Source organism: Bufo gargarizans, chromosome 1 (genome assembly GCF_014858855.1).
Source record: "Bufo gargarizans isolate SCDJY-AF-19 chromosome 1, ASM1485885v1, whole genome shotgun sequence".
NCBI lineage: Eukaryota > Metazoa > Chordata > Amphibia > Anura > Bufonidae > Bufo > Bufo gargarizans.
The window spans coordinates 454,890,873-454,915,047 of NC_058080.1; the positions used below are offsets into that span (position 1 = coordinate 454,890,873).

General features: G+C 43.5%; 1 protein-coding gene across 2 annotated transcripts in view; it reads right to left on the minus strand.

The window, feature by feature from the left end:
• Positions 1–24,175, minus strand: part of KANK1 (KN motif and ankyrin repeat domains 1) — a 151,258-nt gene that overhangs the window by 53,997 nt on the left and 73,086 nt on the right. For both annotated transcript variants that reach the window (XM_044272623.1, XM_044272631.1), the window contains exon 3: positions 21,509–21,607. In XM_044272623.1, coding sequence (XP_044128558.1) covers positions 21,509–21,545 — 37 coding nt within the window. In that variant the 5' untranslated portion in view covers positions 21,546–21,607. The remainder of the gene's footprint in view (positions 1–21,508; positions 21,608–24,175) is intronic.

The window sequence follows — 24,175 nt, forward strand, 5'->3', positions numbered from 1 at the left end:
CGGCCGAGCTGAACATGTATGTGAAAGCCAGGAGGGAGCTGGGAAAGATAGCCATAGGCCGAACAAGGGAGGCCATACACATTCAATAGCCATCGGCTAGCCAAATATGTATGTGTATTCTTTAGGGAGAGCAGAGAAAGCCACTGCCAGACACTTCTGGAGACAGCTTATCTCCCGGAAAAACAGAATGATCAAGAGAAAATATTCAATTCACCCGATCCTTCTACCATGCTTTACATGGTACAGACATAGGACCAAGGCTTTGGTAGAAAAGTGCAGGAAGTTTGAGAGAAACTTATTTTCCTGCTACCCAAATAATGGACATAAAACCAAAAGATGGAAATTAGGAGTATAAATTCTTATTCTTGGGTGCACTTGGCAGCTGAAGGCATCTGCGTTGGTCCCAATTTCATATGTGCCCGCATTGTAGAGAAAAATGAAGTTTTAATATATGCAAATGAGCCTCTAGGAGCAATGGAGGCGTCAGCATTACACCTAGAGGCTCTGCTCCCTCTCTGCATCTGCCACACCCTCTTCACTTTAATTGACAAGACCGGGAAGTAAAGACATCATAACACCTGCCCCTGTCAAAGTAGAGAAGGGGTGCGGCAGTTGCAGAGAGAGCAGAGCCTCTAGGATCATTTGCATATATAAAAAGTAAAAACTTCATTTTTGTCAGCAATGGGGGCATATATGAACATGGGACCAACACAGGTACCTTCAGCTGCCAAGTGCACATTGAACAGGTCAGCCAGTGTCATGGGTACAAATCTGCTGACAGATGCTTAAAGTAATTTTTTTCTAGCTACTTCTGGGATATGTTAGCCTGTTATTTAGTAAAAGGCCTACTTTCCACATAGATACCTGTGGGTATGTTACAGTATATACTCTATCTTATTTTTTTGGTTTTTGCAAACGTGCTGTGAACAGAACACTAGGCTGCCCAATAAACAGGCTGATACAACCAATGGACAGTCGTTCACATCTGGAATGTAGAGAACCGAATCATACATGGGCCACATGTTGGGAAAGTCGTTCTGATGTTTGGAAGACTGAATAACGGCCCATAGGTAAATAGGGAATCCATGAATAAAGTAAATAAAGAATAAACAAAATGGTTCTGGTTTAAACAGGACTTGTCTCCTCTCCTGACATGTTTGTTTTAGTAACTACTTGCATTTTCAATGTAGTAAATCTGGAGCCTCTGTTCTTATGACTGTGTTGTGGCATTCCTCTATTATTCCTGCTAGAAGTTATGAATGAAATGCCAGCAGTTTGCAATGAAGGTCCAGATGTGTAGAGGCACTCCAACTGGTAATACCCAGTTGGACTATTGGCATGTCATTAACTTCTCGAGAGATTAATAGAGGAATGGAACAGAGTAAGGCCTCTTTCACACGACCGTATAGCTTTTTGAGTGTTTTGCAGTCAGTTTTTCGTGGATCCGCAGTTCAGTTTTTTCCATTGTGTTTCCGTATGGCATATACAATATACAGCAATTACATAGAAAATAAAAATTGGGCTGGGCATAAAATTTTCAATAGATGGTTCCGCAAAAACGGAACTGATACGGAAGACATAAGGATGCATTTCCATATGTGTTCCTTTTTTTGCAGACCCATTGACTTGAATGGAGCCACGTAACGTGATTTGCGGGCAATAATAGGACATGTTCTATCTTTCAACGGAACGGAAAAACGGAAATATGGAAACGAAATGCATACGGAGTACATTCCTTTTTTTTTTTTTGCGGAACCATTGAAATGAATGGTTCCGTATACGGAACGCAAAAAACAGCCCGCAAACAGGAAAAAACGGTCGTGTGAAAGAGGCCTTGCCCACGAACTTAAGGGCTCCGTGCCGGTGCTGTGGACTGCAAATTGCAGTCCGCAATGCACGGGCACCGAGGCTGGGGCTGCCGCATGCAGATCGCGGACCCATTCACTTGAATGGCATCTGCATCCCACCGCCCGCACAGCAAAAACGTAGTGCATCCGTGATGCGGAATGCACACGGCTGGTGACCTGTGTATTGCGGAACCACACGGAGCCATTACGTTCGTTGGCATGAGCTCTTAGGCTATTTTCACATCTGCGTTGTGCTGTCCGGCTTTGAGATCAGTCACAGGCTCTCAAAACCGCAGCACAAGGCTTCCGTTTTGTCCCAATTCATTGTCAATGGGGACAAAACTGAACAAACCAGAATGCATTCCGGTTTGTTGCGTTCCCATGCTAGATACAAAATCGCCATAAGTAGTGTTTGTGTGCACCATGGGAAAATGAAGAAGCCAGATCCAGTACCAAAAACCATGTAAGGCATTTTTGTTGGATCCGTCATGTCTCAGCAAAAACGCTACCGTTACTGATAATACAGCCGTCTGCATCTGTTATGAACGGATCCGGTTGCATTATCTTTAACATTGCCAAGACGGATCCGTCATGAACACCATTGAAAGTCAATGGAGGACGGATCCGTATTCTATTGTGTCAGAAAACGGATCAGTCTTCATTGACTTACATTGTGTTTCAGGACGGGTCAGTCTTGCTCTGCACGACATCGCGGACAGAAAAATGCTGCTTGCAGTGTTTTTCTGTCCACGATGGGGACGCAACGAAAAGGAACGGAATGCATTCTGGTGCATTCCGTTTCATTCAGTTTTGTCCCCATTGACAATGAATGGGGACAAAACTGAAGAGTTTTCCTACACTATTGAGATCCTATGACAGATCTCAATAGCGGAAAGGGAAAGAGCAGATGTGAAAGTAGCCTAAGTCAATGACGCTGGGGGTTTTCGGACACGAGTGTTAACTTACAATGGTTTTAGCGCCAATCCGGTTTCTTCATTTTCCATATAATACAACAGGATCCATTCTGAACGGATGCAGCGGGTTATATTCTTAGAACAGAAGCATTTGCTGTGGTTTTGAGATTCCCTGCAAAAATGCAGACCTGAAAGTAGCCTTAAATAAAAGTAGTTACTAAAACTAAACAGACATGTCAGGAAAGGTTACAGGTCCTATTTAACATCCCCAACCCTAGGACAAGCTCTTTTAGGAGCCATCAGTAGCATTCATATTTAGCTCTACAAAACGAAACTGTCACAGATAATAGGCCATCTTATGTTTCAGCATGGATCGCCATCACATTTATAACACGTGTCATACTGTATGGTCTCGGCAGTAGAAAAAGTTATGCTTCATTTACATTACATACATTAGAGCACAAACTGCAGCCTAGAGGCCACTCTGTACAGCCCCCAACCATCTGATAACAGACACATTTGTCTACGTCTTGTGGCTTTTCACATGTAGGTTTTCATATATGTTACCATTAGATGGGAGTCCTGGAAGTGTAACTAGACATTTATGGTATATACACTATATGCCATAAATACAGTATTTTTGTTGGTAATATCCCTTTAAGTTTTATTTTTGGCCCTTGGGTTTGGTTCAGGCTGACAATGTAGCTCCCAACCAGAAAAGGTTGTGCTTCCTTGCATTAGCGGGCCGGATCTGTGTAATTCCTACGCTATATAGCCATATTTGTCATTTACTAAGGGTAAAAATTCCTCCCCAATTTCACCCACCATACAGGGCTTTGTCGTTGCTTTGCTCAACATATTTAATAAAATAAAAGGTTTATCTTTTTTTTAGATCTTTACCCAGGCTGTATTCTGGAACATCCGAACAGCCTTTGTAATTCCCCCAAAGCAGTACCGAAACTCTGAAGGGAAACTTATGCCAGAGCGGATCCCTTAGTCTTTGTTGTATGGGATTGCTCACAGCATCGGGTGCATCAGTTTTGACGCACAGGACAGAATATTGCAGCAGGTAGCGTGCGTTTTTTAGGGGTTTTTTCTGAGCAGCACTGTCGGGCTGTGGATGCCATATCATGCATTAAAGTGAACATACACCAGTTGTGTCTGGCTATGGCAAAAAACTGTTCGTTGGACACAACCGATTCTGTATAATTATACATACATACATACATACAATAAGAAAAATAGGCAGCACTACTCCCAAATGAATAAAACAAGCCAAGGTGCCAGCGGAAGGAACCTTGATCCAAGCAATATATCAGGAAATCCACAGCCCTCCTCAAGATAGAGAAAGCCTGAGAAAGGTCCTCTGATAGGAAATATAATTCCTAGGATACAAATAAATGTGCAGGCTTGGAAGGCACAATCATTCCAAATATTGTGTGACAATCTCTTAACCTACACGAAAACGTAGAACTTCGACCACGAGCCGTCATTCGGTCACGAATTCAAGTAGGGCTGAAATGATTACTCGATCGAATAGAGTAATTTGACAAAAAACAAATCTGATTCGTTTGTGTCATGTGACCACGGAGTGGGAGTGAAGTGCTTACTATTACTGACCGCTCCGCACCACGCTGCACTATATCCCGACACATCGTCAGGTCATAGTGCACGTAAGCGCACACTATGACCCGACGCTGTGTGACGTCAGGACTACAGTGCAGCGCGCGGAGAAGACGACGGAGGAGCTGTGGAGCGGCGCCACCTACAGGAAAGGTAAGTACTGGAGCTGGGAATATGGCTAGGAGGGGGAGCTGGTGGCACTGGGAGTCAAGCTGGTGGCACTGGGTGGGAAGCTGATGGCAATGAGGGAGCAGCTGATGAGTTTTTATAAAGAAAAACGTTCTTTTAATCAGTTTTTTGTTATTAGAGCACTCTATTAATTGTTAGATTAAGCGATAGAATACTCAATTACAAAAATAGTCGATCGCTTCAAGGCACAAGCCGTCCCACACCCAGTGGCAGAAAATGAGTCTTGGGAATGACCAAGGTCATGTGCAATGTCTAAGATACACAAACAAGGAGCTCAAACTCTGCAGTAAAATAAAAATAAAAAGGGGGGGGGGGGGGGAGAGGAAGCATTGGACAACACAGACTAAAAATCTCCAGGACAGCTTGGCCAGATTCAGAAGATACTTACTCGATAAAGCATCTGTCCTGCAGACAAGGATCTTGAATCATATCCAGACCATGCAGGTTCCTTTCACCACAAAAATCAAGATATCCAGAGGTAGAGTGAAGGAAATTACAAGGCAGACTCCATCATGCACTCACTCATTTTCTTTCTTGCTGAGCCAAGCTTAAAGCTTCTTCAAAGTATTTAAAGTATTTCTAAGCTTAGCCTCCCTCTGCAGACTGGAGCCATCCTATTTTGAAGAGTGTTGTGTTAGACTGTCTTATTCCTCTAAAATAAACCCTTTACAACCTGGCACACACCCCTATGGCTTTTCTCTTAAGTCCTCGCTTGTTGAAAGCTGTGAAATCACGTGAAAGCAGACTACAGGTACAGAGCTAACCGCTCTCCTCAGCAGCATGTCTCGTCCTGGCCAAGAAGCGCTCCTTGCTGTGCAGTAATAATAATGTAGTCAGCGGCTGCGTGTTACAACAGAGACTGCCGAGCCTGTTGAGAAGGCAAGTTCTGACACTGACAGGTGTGCGCCCGTTCTCTCCCCTACTAACTTACCGTCTGCCTATGAGGAATCAATAAATGAGGAATCCTAAAATAGGAAACCCCTTCCAAATGAATGACAATTACTGTATGTAGGCCAGAAGCCGTCTTCGAACACAGGTGTCCTCCACTAAATAAGTATAGAAGCAGCACTGATTTGATCATAACTGAGCCTAGATGATCATCCAGGAGAAGACAGAAGTGGCTGGAGACTGAGGAAGTCTGTGATGGATTTGACTGTGAATGCCCTTCTGCAACTTGCTAGGTACTATGATACATATAAGCCGCAGGAGCCAAGCTGTTGGAAATGTTTAATAAAACCCAATTATAAAAACAATTTGATACCAATAATCTATGCGTTTCAGTAAAAAAAAAAAAAATATATAATGGAATTGCGCTTGGCTATTTTCCTAATTCCCATAGAAGTGAAAGAGCTGCACAAGCCACCTCTTTGTTCCCGGCAGCGGGACGGGACTCGCACCTTTGGAACGTTTGTGGGATATCCTTGTTTGACTATTTTTCATGCGTAATTTTTATTTTTACTTTAAATATTTTTATAATGGGGTTATAGTAAACATTTAACACTTTGGCTCCTACTCATCCATGCATCACAATACATAGCAAGCTGAAGGATGCAGTTCAAAGAGTGCTGAAAATGTGTTGTATTAGAACTGACATATACTTATGCTAATTTGGTCATTTTTATGTAAAATATAGGATATAAGAACGTACTCAAAATTCAACTTCGTGGGGTTGTCTTATCCGAGACATTGGCGGCATATTTCTAGGATATGCAACCAATGTCAGAAAAGTGCAGGTCCCAGAGGTGGGATACCCTATAACAGGACCTCTGAAGTGAGCGTTGTTCAGATCTAGCCACACACACATCAGTGTTATTGAATTCCGTTATAGTTTCCATTATAACTGAAAATAACGGAATTCTAGGACAGAATGTAAAACAGAAGCCTTTAAGAGGCATTTCGCTTTGCTCCGTCCTAATACATGTCTATGGGGGCACATAACGGTTCCGTTTGTTTCTGTTACATATGACAGAAAAAAAATTGTCCTGTCGACTATTCAGTCCTAGAATTCCATTATATTACCTATAACGGAATTCAATAACACCGATGTGAACCCGCCCTAACTTCTACTTATATGAGACTAATACACCATTTAATGCCAAGCCAAAATGTTAACATGGGCCAAGCTAGGCAACTCTGCACTAATGGGGTCAGTTATCAAACTGGTGTAAAGTAGAACTGGCTTAGTTGCCCATAGCAACCAATCTGATGCAACCTTTTATTTGCTAAACGAGCTGCAAAAATCAAAGGAGGAATCCGATTGGTTTCCTATGAGCAACTAAGCCAGTTCTACTTTACACCAGTTTGATAAATGAAACATGGAAGAATATGTTGCATTATCAATAAGTAACCAGACATCTATGTGCGCCAATTTTCTTCTACAGTACAGGTCTGTGTTGCTTAAAGGAATTGTGAAAAATGGGATTGTGAAGAAAAGATGACTTAGGCCTCATGCACATGACCGTTCTAGTCCGCATCTGAGCCGCAGTTTTTGCGGCTCGGGTGTGGACCCATTCACTTCAATAGGGCCACAAAAGATGCGGACAGCACTGCGCGTGCTGTTCGCATCCGTTGCTCCGTTCCGTAGCCCCGCAAAAAAACAAACCAAAAGAAAACCATGTCCTATTCTTGTCCGTTTTGCGGACAAGAATAGGCATTTCTACAATTGTCTGCCTGTTCCGTAAATTGCGGAAGGCACATGGGCGGCTTCAGTGTTTTGCGGATCGCAAAAAAAAAAAAAAAAAAACGGAACGGTCGTGTGCATGAGGCCTTAACATGACATTGTCACTTGAAAGTGATTGGCTGCAGTGATGTCAAACTGGATGTTGACATTGAGGCAGCCCATAGGAGCACTGCAGGCCTGCAAGAGAAGGAGTGGTGTGCCGGAAAGCAGGTAAGTCATCTTTCCTTTACAGGTCCATTCTTACACAACCCCTTTAAGGCCTGGTTCATACGTCAGTCTTTTGATCATTGATTTTGAGCCTCCACAGAGATTGTGCATAACGGAAAGATCTGCACATGTTCTGTGTTTTTGACCAGAACCTGGTTTTGATATACAATCACTGATGGGAATGACCAAATAACTGAAGTGTAAACATACCTCCCAACTCCTGAAAATCACAAAGAGGGACAGTTTTTGTGGAGAGTATCACAGCAGTTTTTTCGTACTAGGCCACGCCTCTAACTCCGCGCAAAGCATAATTGCTGACTGTCACATCTGCAGCAGCTGGGGATCGGTTAGGTCCGTTTAAGTCTTAGAATGTGGAGCCCCTGGGACAATTTTTTTTTTCTTGCAATTGAATATCCATTTAAATATTAGCATATAAATCAGATTATAGATATTTTAAGGTCGAAATTGCACCAAATCATGTAGTTCTGGTATAATTTACAGGTAGAAACCGCACAGATAGTTTAGGAAGGGAGCAATTTAGTAAATTTATTAATACACATTTATGGATTTATTTCCCAGGTCAGAGGGACTTGGGCCAAAAAGAGAGACTGTCCCTCCAAAAGTAGGACACTTGGGAGGCATGTGTGAACTAGGCCTAAGTTAAAGGGGTTGTCCCACTTCATAAAATAGGTTTTATCTAATCTATTTACCCCCACACAACATATCTTCCTATCCATGTTATTATCCAAAAGCTATCTTTCATTCAAAAAATCATGTAAAGCGATTCCTTTGTTGTTTTCTGTATCCCATGGATACGGCCTCTTTCGTCCGGCCGCATCGCTGTGCCGCGCCTGCGCACAACAGCTGAACAAGTACTCGGGCCGCCTCTCCATTCCTACAAGTACGCGCACGTCCGCGCATGCGCAAATACAGGAGGCGGGTGCCGGAATCAAATAGCCGGCACCCGACCTCTATGACAGGGAGCGGGACCTTAGGGGTTAACTGCCACTGATCGCAGCCCCCTATCATAGAGGTCGGGTGCCGGCTATTTCACTCCGGCACACACCTCCTGCATTTGTATTAACATTGGTGGCGCAGTGTGCCCCCCCCCCCAGTATAATATACATTGAGTGCGGCCACCCCCCCCCCCAGTATAATAAAACATTGGTGGAGCAGTGGGCAGTGCCAATGAGGGTTAAAAAAAAAAAATAAATAATTAACTCACCTCCTCCAATTGATCGCGTAGATGCCGGTCTCCTGTTCTTTCTTTAGGACCTGTGAAAGGACCTGTGGTGACATCACTGTGGTCATCACATGGTACATCATATGATCCATCACCATGGTAATGGACCATGTGATTAGCTCAGTGACGTCACCACAGGTCCTGAAGCAAGAACAGGAGACCGGCAGCTGCGCGATCAATCGGTGGAGGAGAGTTAATTTTTTTATTTTATTTTTTTAACCCTCATTGGCACTTCCCACTGCGCCACCAATGTTTATTATACTGGGGGGGGGGGGGGGGGGGGTGACCGCACTCAATGTATATTATACTGGGGGGGGGAGGGGCGCACTCAATGTATATTATACTGGGGGGGGAGGGGCGCAGTCAATGTATATTATACTGGGGGGGGGGCGCACTTAATGTTTATTATACGGGGGGGGGGGGGGGGCAGGACCTCACATACGGCTCCATGTGGATGACTCATCCACATGAACGAGCACGCAAGGACTGAGTCTCAGGGTGAGTCATGAGGAGGCGTGGCCTTCACTCAACTACAGGAGCCAAACCAGGAAGTTATCAGGACATCTACTGCTGGTAAGATTAAAAAAGCAAAGTGGGACAACCCCTTTAAGAAAATGCTGTATGACATCAGTTCATTGTACAGCATGGGCAGGAAGAAGCAGTGCGGCCTAGATCTGGAGCACCATCCAGAGAAAGTGAGGAAAGTTTATTTTATTACCATCTGATCATCTTAGGTCTGATAGGTCCGATCTGAGGCTGATGGGAAGCTGATGGAGGCTGGGGTCCATTCTGAGGCTGATAGGATCTAATCTAAGGCCGATTTGGGGTCTGATGGAGGCTGGGAGGTCTGATTAGGAGCTGATGAAGCTTATGTAGGCTGGGGGTGTGATCCGAGTCTGATTGAGGTTGGGGGTCTGATTTTGGGGTCTGATGCGGGTCGATGAAGAATGGGGAATCTGCTCCAATGTCAGATCGAAAATATTTTTTTCTTATTTTCCCTCATCCAAGTTGCATCTTATAGTCCGAAAAATACGGTACCTGTTGGATTTTTAGATTACTTACATGTATTATCAAAGGATTTACACAAATCTGCAAGCAGCGTTACTGCCAGACCTCGATAAATCGTTGTGTCAATTACCATCAACCATGACTGTTAGGAGTGTAAACAGTTTTGCTGAGGCATGTTCTGTTCTTCCCCCACACACACAGATGGCATGGGACTTGTGAAACACATGCATTCCATTTACTAAAGACTCCTACACGTACAAATACAAGTATCTGGTAGCACCAACTCATGTCCTTCACGGCAGCAAATGAGAGGGGAAAAAATAAAATAAAAAATTATATATATATATATTTTAGCAATTTGTTATTTCGCAATATACGGTTTAAAATAGTTTTTTTTACACAATAAAAGCACACAGAGCTGTGGGGACTGGGTATTGCGGATGAGCTAGCGGCAATCTAGCATCCCATTTCCTCAGCTCTATACCCAAAATCCAGGTGACAGGTTCCCTTTAAATAAGTTGATACCTTTATTCAGCAGGTGAGAATAATTACAGCAATTCCAATTCTATACAGTTATTTTTAGGTTTTACTACCTCACAATAAAATAAAAAAAAACAACAACACATTTGCGTTTGTCACCATATTCTAAGAGCTACATTTTAAAAATGTCCATCGATGGAGCTGTGGGAGGGCTTGTTTTGTGCAGGACAAGCTGTAGTTTTCATTGAAACCATTTTGGGGTGTAGAAGGTAGGAGGGACATACAAAATAAGCAATTCTGCATTAGCCTGCTGTATGACTGACATGTTTCAATGCAGGGCGAAATGATCATGGAGATACCAAATTTCCATAGCTTTTTCATGTTTTACCACTTTTGTACCAATATAATTTTTTTATTTTATTCTGTAATCATTCTAAAAGCCATAACTTATTGTGAGAAAGGGACAACCTCTCTCGTAAATCGTATTATGTGTGTATGGTTTTATGTCAATGTTGTGCGATTTTAAATACTTTAATACTGTTCATACGATGCCATGTAGTCTGGACCTGTAAAGGGAGAATACACCTTTTGACATGATTCAAATTAGGATCCTCCTGCTAACAAAGCAGTGGTAACGCGGTTTCCTGGACAGAACACCAGAGCCTCATGGTAATGGTAGGTGCTTTTCAACTGGAGTACCAGAAGATGAAGAAAATATATTATATTATAAGCGATAACTCATCCCTGGTGCAACTCACATATTAATTATTGTAATAATTACAGTCCGTATAAAATGTGGGCATCGTAGGGAGTCCAAACGTTCCCCCACTCCCCTGACAGCCAGCATTCCCGCGTAATGAGAATCTCTCCTACACCGGTCATATTTGGTATTAGAATGATTGACCTGATGAAATATACATTATTAAAACATGTTAGGGCCCGAATATCCATTAATGTGGATGGGAAACCATGTTTTATGCTTGCCAGCCGAGGGATGGAGGTAGAGCATGCACCCATAATAAAGGCCTTCCCCTGGGCCAAGAATGGGAGGGGGATTAGGAGTTACAAACCTCTGACACAATTTGGGGATCCAATCAACATAGGGTTGTGTTCCACGTTCTCCTGTCCCCAGAAACAGAACGGACTCCGATTACACAATTCGTTCTAACCTCCATTTTTAAGTGTATGAGTGAAGATTGCGTTACCGTGTTTTAAAGCGGTTGTCAGAGTTATGAAAAAAAAAAAAAAATTATATATATATATATATATATATATATATATATATATATATATATATATATATATATATATATATATATATAATCAGTGTAAATCTGATGGGCAGCAATATATAACTGAGCTAAGCAAGTTTTAGGTATAACATAATAATATTTCCTAATTTCCCTGGTTGTCTTCTGGCCCTTTGTTTACCTGCAATAACAATCTCTGCCCCTCCCCCTGCTCTGCAAAGGGAGTGAATACAAGTCCTGCTCTGAGTGAGGATACTGCCTGTCTGCTTGGATACTCAGCAGCATGTTGTATGTGTAGGACTACAAGTTCCAGCTGTACAATGACACTGCTGATACACACAGGATCTTCCCCCTACCTGTTCTTGTGCAATGCTCTGCAGAACTCCTGTCATCTCCTGTGCTCAGCATTTGTCTCCTCACTGCCTGCATCTACTCAGTAATGGCTTCAGCCGTAAGTCTGTGCAGCTGAAGGGGTTAATGTTTTTCCTCAAAAATCCAGGGAGAGCGCAAATCAGCAGCTGCCATTGCAGGGTGGCGTGGCCAGCACAGTGACAGTGACGTCTTGTGTACAGACACAGATCTGCTCTCTCAGGCTTGTGCACAAAACATAATCAGATTAGGGAGAGAAGCTGACATCACAGGTCATGTGACCCTCAGTGAAATCTGGGAAAGCAGCAACTGGAAATAAAGTAAGTGAATTGTAAAGTCCTTACATTTGTCTAGTTAGAAACATACAAAGAACAAAAAAATAACTCAGACAACCCCTTTAAAAGGGATTCTGTCACCTCTCATAACACAAATTCAAATTTTAAACCAGTCATGCTCCACAGATTACCTTGAATCGGCTTTGCTGTTCTATACTGTAATCCATCCAGTAGTTTTGCTGACTTTTATAATTATGTTAATTAATCCTGAAGGTGCCCAGAGGGGCGTTATGTTTCACTTTGTGTGCCCAGTAACGACCCCCTGCAGTGCCCAAAACGTCTTCCTCCTGAATCCCTAACCGCCCACAGCGTCTCATCCCTCTCCCAGGAGCTTCATCGTCGTCACTGGGCATGCGCCGAGCCCAGTGACGTCCGATGCTCGCTCTTCCCTCAGTCTCCAGCAAATCGCACTGGCGCAGCCCTCAGTGGGTACTGCGTCTGCGCGAGACTTCGCTCGGCCGTCATGGAGGGGGAGGAGAGGGAGGAGACGCTGTGGGTGGTTAGGGATTCAGGAGGAAGGCGTTTTGGGCACTGCAGGGGGGCGTTACTGGGCACACAAAGTGGAACATAACGCCCCTCTGGGCACCTTCAGGATTAATTAGCATAATTATAAAAGTCGTTTTTCAGCAAAACTACTGGACGGATTACAGTATAGAACAGCAAAGCCGAATCAAGGTAATCTGTGGAGCATGACTGGTTTAAAATCTGAATTTGTGTTATGAGAGGTGACAGAATCCCTTTAAGTTTGGCCAGTGCTACTGTGAGCCTGCTTGCGAGTGGGGTGCTGTGGAGATTACTATGAGCCCCTAATTGGTATATTAATTTAAATGTCAACGATGGTGGCAGCATGTTGGGGTGCATGAAAGGCTGTGTTGGAGTGTGATCTACAGTCCGGTCCATAAATATTGGGACATCAACACAATTCTACCATTTTTGGCTCTATACACCACCACAATGTATTTGGTTGCAAATCCTTTGCAGTCAATTACAGCCTGAAGTCTGGAATGCATAGACATCACCAGACTCTGGGTTTCATCCCTGGTGATGCTCTGCTAGGCCTCTACTGCAACTGTCTTCAGTTCCTGTTTGTTCTTGGGGTGTTTTCCCTTCAGTTTTGTCTTAAGCAAGTGAAATGCATGCTCAAATCGGATTAAGGTCAGGTGATTGACTTGGCCATTGCATAACATTCCACTTCTTTCCCTTAAAAAACTCTTTGGTTGCCTTCGCAGTATGCTTTGGGTCATTGTCCATCTGCACTGTGAAGCGCCATCCAATGAGTTCTGAAGCATTTGGCTGAAAATGAGCAGATAATATTGCCCGAAACACTTCATAATTCATCCTGCTGCTTTTGTCAGCAGTCACATTATCAATAAATACAAGAGAACCAGTTCCATTGGCAGCCATACATGCCCACGCCATAACACCACCAAGACCATGCTTCACTGATGAGGTGGTATGCTTAGGATCATGAGCAGTTCCTTTCCTTCTCCATACTCTTCTCATTACTTTGGTACAAGTTGATCTTGGTCTCATCTGTCCATAGGATGTTGTTCCAGAACGGTGAAGGCTTTTTTAGATGTCGTTTGGCAAACTCTAATCTGGCCTTCCTGTTTTTGAGGCTCACCAATGGTTTACATCTTGTGGTGAACCCTCTGTATTCCCTCTGGTTAAGTCTTCTCTTGATTGTTGACTTTGACACACATACACCTACCTCCTGGAGAGTGTTCTTGATCTGGCCAACTGTTGTGAAGGGTATTTTCTTCACCAGGGAAAGAAGTCTTCGGTCATCCACCACAGTTTTCCGTGGTCTTCCGAGTCTTTTGGTGTTGCTGAGCTCACCGGTGCGTTCCTTCTTTTTAGGCCTCTTTCAATCTACAGTATGTCCATTTCAGTGTTTTGCGGTCCGTTTTTCACGGATCCGTTCCGTTTTTTTGCTTCCGTTGTGGTTCAGTTTCCATTCCGTTGTTCCGTTCCGTTTTTCCGTATGGCATATACAGTATACAGTAATTACATCGAAAAAATTGGGCTGGGCATAACATTTTCAATAGATGGTTCCGCAAAAAACGGAACGGATACGGAAGACATACGGATGCATTTCCGTATGTGTTCCGTTTTTTTTGCGGACCCATTGACTTGAATGGAGCCACGGACCGTGATTTGCGGCCAAATATAGGACATGTTCTATCTTTTCAACGGAACGGAAAAACGGAAATACGGAAATAGAATGCATACGGAACACATTCCGTTTTTTTGCGGAACCATTGAAATGAATGGTTCCGTATACGGAACACCAAAAACGGACCGCAAAACGGAAAAAAAAAAAAAAAACGGTAGTGTGAAAGAGGCCTTAAGGATGTTCCAAACAGTTGTTTTGGCCACGACTAATGTTTTTGCCATCTTTCTGATGGGATTGCTTTGTTTTTTCAGCCTAATGATGGCTTGCTTGACTGATGGTGACAGCTCTTTGGATCTCATCTTGAGAGTTGACAGCAACAGATTCCAAATGCAAATATCACACTTAAAATTACCCCGGACCTTTTATCTGCTCATTGTAATTGGGATAATGAGGGAATAACACACACCTGACCATGGACCAGCTGAGAAGCCAATTGTCCCATTACTTTTGGTCCCCTAAAAAGTGGGAGGCACATATGAAAACTGTTGTAATTCCTACACCGTTCACCTGATTTGGATGTAAATACCCTCAAATTAAAGCCGACAGTCTGCAGTTAAAGCACATCTTGTTTGTTTCCTTTCAAATCCATTGTGGTGGTGTATAGAGCCAAAAATGTTAGAATTGTGTTGACGTCCCAATATTTATGGAACTGACTGTACGTTCACGTTGCACCCGGATTACGCGAAAAGGCAGTTCCCATATGAGACGCTTATTTTTAAACAGAGCTGTTTATGGACTTGTTTCTGCATGATAACCTGTAAATTTTATTGGTGCAATTTTGGGGTACATACAACTTTTTGATCACTTTTCAGTCCAATAAAAAAAAAAAAAAAAAAAAAAAAAAAAAATAAATGTTTTTTTTAAAAAAATAAATCCCCTTTCACAATTTTACATATAAAAAAAAAAAATCTGAACTATTGAAATAATTATTTTTTTTCCTGTGTGGTAAATGCCTTTACAGACAAAAAACAAACATGTGATTTGCCATTTTTTTTGTGAGACTTTCCCCCCACAAAATTTGAACAACAGTGATCAAAAAGTTGTACATACCCCAAAAGTTGTACCAATAAAAACTACAGTTCATTCTGCCAAAAACTACCCCAACACAGCAATGTGGACAGAAATGTAAACATTTTTATGGCTGTCAAAACATGGTGAAGAAAGCAAACAGAATTTTTTCAAAGGTTTTTATTTTTGTAAAAGTAGTAAAACAAAAAAACTATACAAATATGATCTCGCTGTAATAGTAACTGCATTTTTAGGCTAGTTTCACACTAGCGGCAGGGGAGTACAGCAGGCTGTTCCAGCGGGTTAACAGCCTGTCTGATCCGTCCTGTCGCTAGTTCACATGTGCTCCCGGACTGCCGCTCCGTCCCCATTGACTATAATGGAGGCCGGGGCGGAGTTCTGGCTGCAGCAGGGCAGGAGGCAGCCGGACTAAAAGTCTCGCTGTGCGCTGCCGCCGGAACTCCGCTCCCGCCCCCATTATAGTCAATGGGGACGGAGCAGCAGTCCGGCGGCAAACGTGAACTAGCGGCAGAACGGATCCGACAGGCTGGTCACCTGCCGGAACACCCTGCTGGACTTCCCTGCCGCTAATGTGAAAGTACCCTTAGCGTACAGTGAATGCTGCAATATCAAAATCCCAAAAATTGTGGATTTTCCAAAACTAGACATGGTAAATTAAAATTGTGGCAATAGAAATGCAACTTGCTCCACAAAAAATAAGCCCCAATATGGCTGTGTGAATGGAAAATGTAAACAAATTATGGCCGTTGGAATGTGGGAAGGAAAAAACTAAAATAGGCTTTGTTTTGAAAGGGTTAAAATCATTTTACATTTTTTATAGTATTCATTAGTCCCACAAGGGGACCTTTGACTACATACATAATACACTGTACTACATATGTCCGATTATGTCTGCTAGTCAGTATACCACTGACGGGCAGCCTATTAGACCCTGCCTCTATTGTCTAATAAGCATATGTACCTGGCAGACCTGAAAGCCATTGTTACCCTCTTGCCTGTCATAAGCACAAATTGTACCCAGCAAATGCATCAGGGGCAGGGGCGTAGCTATAGGGGGTGCAGAGGTAGCAGTCGCTACCGGGCCCAGGAGCCTGAGGGGGCCCAAAGACCCTTGTGCCACATAAGACACTGGCATTATAGAAAGTGCATACTGGTCAATTTACACCTCTGGCTGGAGGGAAGGGGCTAGGTAAAGAATTTGGGGTGCCCTTTCAATGTTTGCCTCAGGCAACAAGCACTGATGGACGGGGGCCCAAGCTGAACTCTTGCACCAGGGCCCATGAGCACGATACCAAGCACGGCCACAACACAATGTACGACGCGGTGCTTGGTAAGCTGCAAGAAGGCCGTAGCGCTCACAGGAGTGCCGATGCATTCTCAAACAGCTGAACAGCAGGGGTCCTGGGTGTCGGTCCCCCAAGATCAGACACTGATGATCTATCCTGAAGATAGTCATAATTATCAAAGTCTCGAAAAACCCCTAAGAGTTTAGTAAACTTCTAGAATTGCTATACAACATCATAATTAAGTTATGAAGAGGTTCCATTGAACTTATGCCATAAAAATCATGTGGCTCGTGTTTTGTAAGTCAAGAGACATGTGATAGTTACCTGTGTATAACGGCAAAGATAGATTTGTATATTGTCAAATAAACCCAGCATAATGATATTCCACATTCATCAATGCATTAACCGCCAATGACTCCCTGTATCAGCATTTTTAAGCATGAAGCAGTCTGTGTGACTGCCGTATTTTCCGACCATGGCTCGTCTGACCTGAGCTCACTGTATCAGAGCGATTTATTTTACTGAGAGTTCCTTCTCCCCCAGGTGGACTGGAACTGGTCGCATCATAAATCACTACGATGTAGTGAGCTCAGGGCAGAGTCCGATGAGCAATGGTTGGTCCAGGAAACGCAGCCATTACACGCACTGTCTGAAAGCAGCTTAAATGGGTTGGCGACTTTGCAAGGTTTGTATGTTACTACTCACTGCTACTGTTTTCATTAACCCCTTCAAGAACCTGCAATATTCTGTCTTTGTTTTTTACTCCCTGCCTTCTCAGAACCATAACTTTTTACATTTTTCATTTACATAGCTGCATGAAGACAAGTTGTACTTTCTGGGATCGGACGCAATTCAGTCAGTTTTATAGTTTTCGGTTTTAAGATGTTTCCTATGCACGACCTGTTATCGCCATTCACCAGGTCAGTATGATTACAGAGATACCCCATTCTTATAGTTTTTCTTGTCATTTAAGAATAATAAAAACTTTGAAAAAAGTAGATTTTTTTTTTCTTTGCATCGCCATAGGCTACTTTCACACTAGCGTTCGTCGGTCCGCTCGTAAGCTCCGTTTGAAGGAGCTCACGAGCGGACCCGAACGCCTCCGTCCAGCCCTGATGCAGTCTGAATGGATGCGGATCCGCTCAGACTGCATCAGTCTGGTGGCGTTCAGCCTCCACTCCGCTCGCCTCCGCACGGACAGGCGGACAGCTGAACGCTGCTTGCAGTGTTCAGCTGTCCGCCTGGCCGTGCGGAGGCGAGCGGATCCGTTCAGACTTACAATGTAAGTCAATGGGAACGGATCCGCTTGAAGAGGTCACCATATGGCTCAATCTTCAAGCGGATCCGTCCCCCGTTGACTTTACATTGAAAGTCTGAACGGATCCGCTCAGGCATCTTGCGCACTTAGAAAATTTTCTAAGTTATTAATGCAGACGGATCCGTACTGAACGGAGCCTCCGTCTGCATTAATATGATCGGATCCGTTCAGAACGGATCCGATCAAGCGCAAGTGTGAAAGTAGCCATAGTCTGACCGCCATAACTTTTTTATAGTTGCATCTAGGGAGCTGAGTGAGGGCGCATTTTTGTGGGGCGACCTGTAGTTTTTATCAATACCATGTTTGAGTGTTTATACCCTTTATGATCACTTTTCATAAAAATAAAAAAAAAATTGCTACATACTGTACAGGATAACCATAACCACATTTATATTTTAAATAGTATGTGTGTTTTTGGATAAGACTGTGCAAATAATTGTTTTTTTATTCTTTATTTTTATTATGGAGAAAGGGGGTTATTTCTATATATTTTTTTTTAGTATTTTTGAAAAACAAAATGTTACACTTAAAAGGGGTTGGCCACTTTCTGATTACTGCTGAGTCTGACCAATATGTATGTAAGATGATTATATGGCACTTACTAATATAGTCTTTGTTGAAATTCTGCACCATTTTCTATATTTCTTAAGGCATGCTCCCTTGTTTGCCAAGTCTTTTGTGCTGTCCACACAGAAGTCTTGTCCATAAAATGGCTGCTGATGGGGGGTGGGGGTGGGGGGGGGGGGGGGGGGTCATGTGATTGGGCAAATCACCTCGATGTGAGGTCTCCTCCATTCAAATACACTGTACCAGCCATCTGCACTTGCACTATTGAAAGTTTAGTGCAGGTGTAATGTGTTTGAATGGAGGCGATCTCTGGTCACATCAGCGGCCATCTTATGGACAGGACCTCTGTGTGGACAGCACAAAAGACTTTGTAAACAAGGGAGTATGGCCTCATGCACACGACAGTTTTTTTTCACGGTCCGCAAAAACGGGGTCCGTGGGTCCGTGACCGTTTTTTCGTCCGTGGGTCTTCCTTGATTTTTGGAGGATCCACGGACATGAAAAAAAAGTCGTTTTGGTGTCCGCCTGGCCGTGCGGAGCCAAACGGATCCGTCCTGAATTACAATGCAAGTCAATGGGGACGGATCCGTTTGATGTTGACACAATATGGTGCCATTTCAAACGGATCCGTCCCCATTGACTTTCAATGTAAAGTCTGGAGTTCTTTTATACCATCGGATTGGAGTTTTCTCCAATCCGATGGTATATTTTAACTTGAAGCGTCCCCATCACCATGGGAACGCCTCTATGTTAGAATATACTGTCGGATATGAGCTACTTCGTGAACCTCAGATCCGACAGTATATTCTAACACAGAGGCGTTCCCATGGTGATGGGGACGCTTCAGGTTAGAATACACTACAAACTTTGTACAAGACTGCCCCCTGCTGCCTGGCAGCACCCGATCTCTTACTGGGGGATATGATAGCACAATTAACCCCTTTAGGTGCGGCACCTAAAGGGGTTAATTGTACTATCATATTCCCCTGTAAGAGATCAGGGCTGCCAGGCAGCAGGGGGCAGCCCCCCCCCCCTCCCCAGTTTGAATATAGTTGGTGGCACAGTGTGCCCCCACCATCGCCCCCCCCTCCCTCCCTCTATTGTATTAAATCGTTGGTGGCACAGTGTGCCAACCACCATCGGCCCCCCTCCCTCCCTCTATTGTATTAAATCGTTGGTGGCACAGTGTGCCAACCACCATCGGCCCCCCTCCCTCCCTCTATTGTATTAAATCGTTGGTGGCACAGTGTGCCAACCACCATCGGCCCCCCTCCCTCCCTCCATTGTATTAAATCGTTGGTGGCACAGTGTGCCAACCACCATCGCCCCCCCCCCTCCCTCTATAGCAGTAACATTGGTGGCAGTGTGCGGTCTCAACAGTAGAAGATTCATACTTACCTGCTTGCTGCTGCGATGTCTGTGTCCGGCCGGGAGCTCCTCCTACTGGTAAGTGAAAGGTCTGTGCGGCGCATTGCTAAAGAACTGTCACTTACCAGTAGGAGGAGCTCCCGGCCGGACACAGACATCGCAGCAGCAAGCAGGTAAGTATGAATCTTCTACTGTTGAGACCGCACACTGCCACCAATGTTACTGCTATAGAGGGAGGGGGGGGGGGGGGGGAGGGGGAAGGGCGATGGTGGTTGGCACACTGTGCCACCAACGATTTAATACAATAGAGGGAGGGAGGGGGGCCGATGGTGGTCCTATTTTTTTGACGGACAGGATACACGGATCACGGCCTCGGCTGCAAAACGGTGCATTTTCCGATTTTTCCATGGACCCATTGAAAGTCAATGGGTCCGCGAAAAAAAAACGGAACACGGCACAACGGCCACGGATGCACACAACGGTTGTGTGCATGAGGCCTATACCTCATGAAATATAGGAAATGGTGCAGAATTTCAACAAAGACTATATTAGTAAATGCCAGATAATCATCTCACAAACAGATTGGTGAACAGTAAACAGAAAGTGGTCAACCCCTTTAATAAAATGTTACTAAAGTCCCCCTACGGAACTTGAACATGTCAATAGATTGCTTGCCCCATAGACTGCAATGAAATACTATTGCAGCCTATGGAAATTTCATTATCACTATTGGTTGGTAGTCTTTGATTACTGACCTTTTCCCAGACATCCCCTTTAGGCCTCATGCACACGGCCAGTATTGCGGTCTGCAAACAGAGGGTCCGCAATATGCGGGCTCCGGCCCAGTGCTCCCCACATCACGGATGCGGTCCCATTCACTTGAATGGATTCACAATACATAGAAAAGGATTCTTTACGGTAAGAGCAGTGATAATATTACAGGCTATAGCTACTAGAGGGGTCGTTGATCCAGGGAGTTATTCTGATTGGAGTCAGGAAGGAATTTTTTATTCCCCTAAAATGGGGAAAATTGGCTTCTACCTCACAGGTATTTTTTTTGCCTTCCTCTGGATCAACTTGCAGGAAGACAGGCTGGACAAATGTCTTTTTTTGGCCTTATGTACTATGTTACAATCCGGAGCTGCGGTGTAGAACGGAGGCACGGAACCCCACGGAAGCACTACGGAGAGCTTCTGTGGTGTTGCTCTCTGTGCCTCCGCACCACAAAAAAATAGAACTTTTTTTTACGTGTGCGGACGCATCACGGACTCATTCAAGTTGACGCGCAAACACATTGATTTCTGCAAGCCTTACCGCCACACTCCACCAGGTACCAACCCTAAGTTACACAGACATGAATAAAAATGGTGTTTGAAGAGGAAAAGTTAGAGTGACAAAATTTCATCTCCAATCTAAACATTCAAGTTTCATTGCTGTAGAAGAGCTGCTGGCTGATGTGCCACATGGACCTCCAACCCAGTAGCATGATGGAACAGATGAACTGTAATTGTTGTGCACTAAACCAGATTCAGATAATACAAAATCCACACAATAAGCTACCTGTACCAAAGTAAAACCTGCAAGGTAATGTAGACGAAACAAAAAAAGTGGTACACTACCATAAAGATTTCCATTCACATTGTCCGTATTCTCCATGTCAGACTTCAGTATGGCTTGCAAGAAAGCGGCTATTCATTCAGTCAAAATTTACTTGCAACCTGGAAGACAGAAGAGATATGAGTACTTGATCCCCCAAAAAAGATAACAGACTGATCATGAGTCTAATAAATACTACTTCATTCGCAATATACCAACAAAATCAGCAACTATGTCTAACCAGACACATGCCTATGGAATAAATCAACTATAGAACCTATAAAGACCGCATGAAAATATGACAATTGAGCAGGATTTAAAAGGACAATACATAATAAAACAAGCAAAACAAGTGCACGGACAAGGCGACACCACCAGAGGAGAGCTCACTGGCAACAATTCATACTGCGCCACATAACAAAATAAAGCGCAAATGTAATTGTGTCAATATGATAGATCATCAAGGCAGAATATATTACCCATGCTGTGCCTCCTCCGGGATGGCGCCAATCCCGACGCGCGTTTCGGCGAACCTTCGGCTGGGGGTTTTGTTATTATGTGGAGCAGTAGAAATTGTTGCCAGGGAGCTCTCCTCTGGTGGTGTCGCCTTGTCCCCGCACTTGTTTTGTTTGTTTTATTATGTATTGCCCTTTGAAACATGCTTAATAAATTGTCATTATATTTTCATGGGGTCTGGTAGCTTCTTTATTCATTCGCACTAGTATTATATTTTTAATAATTTTCTTCTCAATAAAAAGGCACCAACATTCTCTGTCTGTCCAGCATCCACACCCTCATCACCGCAGGAGATGCCAATCCAGAGCTTGCTATTTATCAATAACCCTTTTTGAGATGAAACCTTCTCTCCAACAGTATGAGATGATTAATCACACCTACCAACTCCTGCATATTCGCGGAAGTAGGCAGAATCCAGTACAAAATTTTAGCTATCGCCAGCTTTTGACCCTTTGCAAGCGGCAATTCTTGCACAATTAGACCAACCAGACGGGTTCTGGGAATCACAATGCCATACAATTTGTCCAGGAGCTCGTATCTAATAAACTTTAAAAGGGAGTCTGTCACCTCTTTTTCACCACTATAACTAAGAACACTGCCCCATAGAAGATTGCAGACATATTCGCAGCATACCTGTCTGTACTTTGCGTCTTTATTCCATGTCCAGGAAAATAACTTTTATATCAGAAGATATAGCCGTTAGAAATCAAGTCTGGAGTGAAAGCGGTTTTTACTTTCACTTTCAGCTGGGCACTTGGTAGCTGTTTTCCAGCAGGATAAGGCCTCATGCACACAACCTTTGTTTTGGTCCGCATTATAGCCGCAGTTTTTGCAGCTTGGATGCGGACCCAGTCACTTCAATGGGGCCACAAAAGATACGGACAGCACTCCGAGTGCTGTCCGCATCCGTTGCTCCGTTCCGTGGTCCGTAAAAAAAAAAAAAAAAAAAAAAAAAAAAAAAAACACCCCTGTTCTATTCTTGCCCGTTTTGCGGACAAGAATAGGCAGTTATATCAATGGCTGTCCATGCCGTTCCGCAAATTTCAGAACGCACACGGACGCTATCCGTGTTTTGCAGATCCGCAATTTGAAGACCGCAAAACACACAACGGTCGAGTGCATGAGACCTAAAAGTGCTTTTTCTGGACATGGAATACAGACACATAGTACACACAGGCATGCTTGGAAAGCAATTGCAATCTTCTATGGGGCAGTGCTGTTAGTTATATTGGTGAAAATTAGGTGACAGACTCCCTTTAATAGCAGCAGACACTGGCCAGCAATAGATGTACTTACGCGATCTAGAGCTGCTGGAGCTGGACATATTCCAGACTAACATTAGCTATAATGGTGGGCTACAATGTCAGAGTATACAATCCTTCAGATATCACATGCTTCTGTTACATGAGTGCCAACCATGTCAGAACCCAAACACTGACAAATTCCCATGGGAACAGTAAAGCTAAAGATGTATACTACGTCCCCCCCAAAGAATTCATGACCAGTTGTCATCTCAGTTCAAAGTATGTCCATGCAGTCCCTTCTGGGGGTTTGTCATATTCTGCTCTGGATAAATCTAAAAATCCAGAGTCCGGAAGTAATAGAGTTAGAGTTTTACATGCACTTGCTCGTCCCTTCCATTATTGTTGTACAGTGACACCAAGTGGATAGCACAATAATGAGACCTTTTCAGGAGCGTTCACCTCGTCATCGGGTAAAAAGGATAACTGTATGAACACAAAGATAAATTCGGCCTGTTTGATAAACCACATAGAATCGGTGAAATTACTTTACAACTTTTACGATTTAAAATCTGTATACATATTAATCTGGATAACAACCCCACCACTAAAACTAACTTTCTATAGCTATGGGATCTGCAACGGTTTGTGCACCGATTCTATGCCTTTTCCCATTTCAGTGGTCCACTGACGCTATGTTGTACCACTTTATGTTCTTTTTTCTGTATCATTGAAAATCTGTACGTTATTTACTAATAAAAATCTACAGTAAAAAAACAAAAAAAAAAAACACACAGAAACAAACAGCAGATGTCAGGGGAAAGAACGGCCATGATAGTTTTAGGGATCAGGCCTATTTCCCTCTCCCTACTGAAATCACATGCATGTGTATAGAAGAGCTGTTGGCTCATTGAACCAGACAATTGTCCGCAC